This window comes from Egretta garzetta, unplaced genomic scaffold, assembly GCF_000687185.1.
Source record: "Egretta garzetta isolate BGI_Z169 unplaced genomic scaffold, ASM68718v1 scaffold356, whole genome shotgun sequence".
Taxonomy (NCBI): domain Eukaryota; kingdom Metazoa; phylum Chordata; class Aves; order Pelecaniformes; family Ardeidae; genus Egretta; species Egretta garzetta.
The window spans coordinates 340,892-344,305 of record NW_009260019.1 but is presented as its reverse complement, the minus strand read 5'-3'; the positions used below and the strand labels follow the sequence as shown (position 1 = coordinate 344,305).

General features: G+C 64.0%; 1 protein-coding gene across 1 annotated transcript in view; it reads left to right on the top strand.

Moving 5' to 3' along the window:
• The window catches only part of CD40 (CD40 molecule), a 10,641-nt gene that overhangs the window by 4,168 nt on the left and 3,059 nt on the right, over positions 1–3,414 (top strand). The window contains exons 2-9 of the mRNA XM_035896142.1: positions 392–408; positions 492–573; positions 759–884; positions 986–1,129; positions 1,353–1,452; positions 2,437–2,498; positions 2,759–2,857; positions 3,260–3,285. Of these exons, the coding sequence (XP_035752035.1) occupies positions 392–408; positions 492–573; positions 759–884; positions 986–1,129; positions 1,353–1,452; positions 2,437–2,498; positions 2,759–2,857; positions 3,260–3,285 (656 nt within the window). The remainder of the gene's footprint in view (positions 1–391; positions 409–491; positions 574–758; positions 885–985; positions 1,130–1,352; positions 1,453–2,436; positions 2,499–2,758; positions 2,858–3,259; positions 3,286–3,414) is intronic.

Here is a 3,414-nt window from a genome sequence, read left to right as displayed (position 1 = left end):
CCTTCCCGGTGCACACAGCCTCCTGCTAGAAGGAGCGAGGAAGGGCCCTGGCTGACTTTGCGTGGATGATCTCCTTGCCCGGGGCTTTCCTGCCCCTCAGGGCCAGTGCATCAGCCTTGGGAAAGGGCTGGCAGCGCTCTGGGCATGGGAGGGTCGGGTTTTTTTTCCCCCGGCCCAGGACTGCAGCACTGTTGGCAGGGACAGGGGCACAGCGCGATGTGAGATCGGCATCTGTTAGGAAGTCCGGGGAAATGTGGGGCCACCCTACCGGAATCACCGCCACCCCACTTCAAAGAGCACCGGTGGCATCAGGCAGTGCAGGCGGCTCTGCTGCGGTCTGTGGTTAGTGCAGGCATGGGAAGAGCAGTGTGAGGAAGCCCTCACCTCGGAGCGTGGGTTAGCACACAGGTTAGCGCACACATGCTTGGAGAGGTGAGGCGGTGCTGGAGCGCTGGGGAGCAGCACGAATTCGCAGGTCTTGTTTCTTCCAGTGCTGGGAGCCTGGTGACGCCATAACATGCTTTGATAAGGAGTATGAACACAAGGGCGTGTGCTGCAAACGGTGTCAGCCAGGTACGGAGACCCCCTCCCCGTCCTTGGAGTGCTGGAGGCAGTGAATGGGCCCGCTGCTCTCCTGCCCCAGCAAGCAGCCCTCCTCTGGCATCCAGGGCTGCCGGTGCCCCCTGTCCTGCTGGCAGAGCTGCTGCCTGGAGAGGGGGAGAGCCCCCTCCCACCCTCCTCACCAGCCTCTGTTGTAGGGGAAAAGCTGGTCTCCGAATGCAATGCCACGAAAGTCTCTGTCTGCAACCACTGTGAGAGCGGACACTATCAGCAGGGCTGGACCAAGGAGAGGCACTGCACCCCCCACGATATCTGTGAGGACAGTAAGTGCTCCCTCTGCCCACTGGGCCCAGCCTGCGGGGGCTGGTGTCCCCTCAGGCTCACCAGCCTAGTGCTTTACCTTGCCCGTGCTCCCTTTGCCCAGACACTGGCCTCATCGTGAAGACGCACGGAAATGCAACGCACAACACGGTGTGCCAGTGCCGGGCTGGCATGCACTGCTCCGACACCAGCTGCCAGACCTGCGTGGAGAACCAGCCCTGCCAGCATGGCTTTGGCTTCGTGGCAGGTGAGTCCTGCCAGCTGCTCCCTCTCAGCGGGACCGATGCCCTGGCAGCATTGACCTGGGGTCCCCCAGGGAAAGGGGGACTCCCTCAGCAGGGCTTCAGGAGAGCTGTGCCTGCCGCTGCGCCTGGCAGCACTGCCACAGGGAGGGCTGCTTGCTTGATCCCCACAGCCCCTCGCCTCCCGCAGCCCGTGCTGACCTTCCTGCAACCTCTGCTCCTCTCCAGACAAGGCTGTCGCCCGGACATCGTCCCCCTGCGAGCCCTGCGCAGAAGGCACCTTCTCCAATGTCTCTTCTAAAACTGAGCCGTGCCGTCCCTGGACAAGGTATTGTCTGAGTGCTGACCACATCCTTCACCCATTCCGAGCTGTGCCCAGTCCCTGTGAGCATGTCCTCTGCTGCCAGCCTCCTTAGGGGCCTTGGGGACTGGGCAGCCGGGATGGTCTCTGAGGGACACAGCATCAGGCTGGCATAGGGCAGGAGCGAGAGGAGCAGGGCTGTGAGGGTGGTGAGGCCCAGGGCAGCGTGGCTGAGCTCGAGGCAGACATCCAGGCCCTGGGACTCCCTCAGCACGTGCACGGACTGCTGGCCCCTCCAGGGACACCCACGCTGTCAGCTGCAGTGGGGAGCGAGGGATGGGGGGCCATGGGGACCCCCCCATGCCCCATCCAGGCTCTCTATCCCAGCACGCTCCTTGGCCGTAGTCATCAGCCAAGGCACCAGCCTTCTCCATGGGGAGTCTGTCCTTGCGGATGCCATGGGCTGGCAGCTTTGTCCCTGTCTTTAGAAAGCTGCTTGAGGGTTAATTGCACTCCCTGGTAGAAACGTGAGCCTTATTTCCAGGCTGAATTAGTCTCGCTTCAGCTGCCAGCCATTGGATTTCACTTTGCTTTTATCTGTGCCCAGAAATTACCTCCCCATGGAGCCACTTGTCTGTCATCGAGTCATCTCCGAGCTGCTCTGCAATAGCTGCAGTGCCCAAACCCCAGGGTCTTCCTGACCGGGCAGGTCTCAAATACCTGCTCCCTCCTGTGCCTCGTCCCCAAACTGGTCCCCATCTCCAGCAGTTTCAGCAGCTCCAGACCAGGACCCCGGGGTGGGGCCCTGCTATATACCTGGTGTCCCTGTCACGCAGCACAGCCCCCAGTGTCGGCCGGGGGGCCGCTTGCCCCTCCAGAGCCCAGCAGGCTCAGCACGGGATGCTTTCTCGCACAGCTCTGGTGGCTGCCCAGCCCTGGCTGTTGCTCCTCGGAGGCTTTTTGTGTGCTCAGGCTGCTGCTGTGGTTACACGCTCTCATTCTTCCCTGCAGCTGTGAGGAAAAGGGGCTGGTGCTGAAGGTGAAAGGGACGAGCACCTCGGATGCGATCTGTGGTAAGTGCCTGCTGCCCCGGGCTGGGCTGGTGCAGAGCAGAGAGCTCCTGGTGCTCTGGCTCCCACAGCGCTTGGGGGAGCTGGCCTGGCCCGTAGGCGTTTTTGGGAGAAGCGAGTCTGACCGCTCTGCTGACAGGATCCTCCCTGTCCCTGCGAGGGATCCCTGCGAGACTGAGCCCGGAGCAGGGGCAGCTCGGGGTGCTCGGCGTCTCAGTGGGAGGGTCACGCGGGTGCCTCGCTGACCCCTTCTCCCTTGGCAGAGTCGGGCAGGCGCTCCTCGCTGTCAGTGCTGATCCCCATCACGGCCGCAGTCGTCACCTGCCTCGTGGGCATCTGCATCTACTGCCTGGTCCACACAGGTAAGGGGCTGGGAAGCGATGCCTTGCCCAGCGGGGCCATACAGGGCCGAGGAGCCAAGCCGGGAGGATGGCGGCAGCTTTGCCGAGGGCGGGGTGCCCTTCTTGGGCACTGCCAGGGCATGGTTCCCTGAGCCCGTTGCCCTGCCGGGTCGGTGGGCTCTGCCCGCGAGAGCAGGCACGTTTACCCTGCTGCAGCCCAAGCTGGGCCAGCTCTTGGAGGAAAGTGCTGGTGCCCTCTGTGTCCAGCCCAGCTCCCCTGCTGTGGCCCCCAGCCTCTCCAGCCTGGCAGCAGCAGGGACAGCGTGAGCTGCAGGACCCGCGGTGCCTCAGCACCCGCTCTGGCTCTGACCCCGGGGAGCTCAGCCCCCTGACTGTTGCCTTTCTGTCCCTCTTTCCATCCAGATGCCAGGCGACGGGCACGGAAGCAGGTGAGTCCGCCCAGAGCCCTCCTCCAGCAGAGGACTTGGGGCCCCTCCTGGGCACAGCCAGGGACGTGCCAGCAGCAGAGCGGGGGCTGTGGCTCGGCAGGGCAGGAGGGGTGGGGGGGCTGTGCTGGG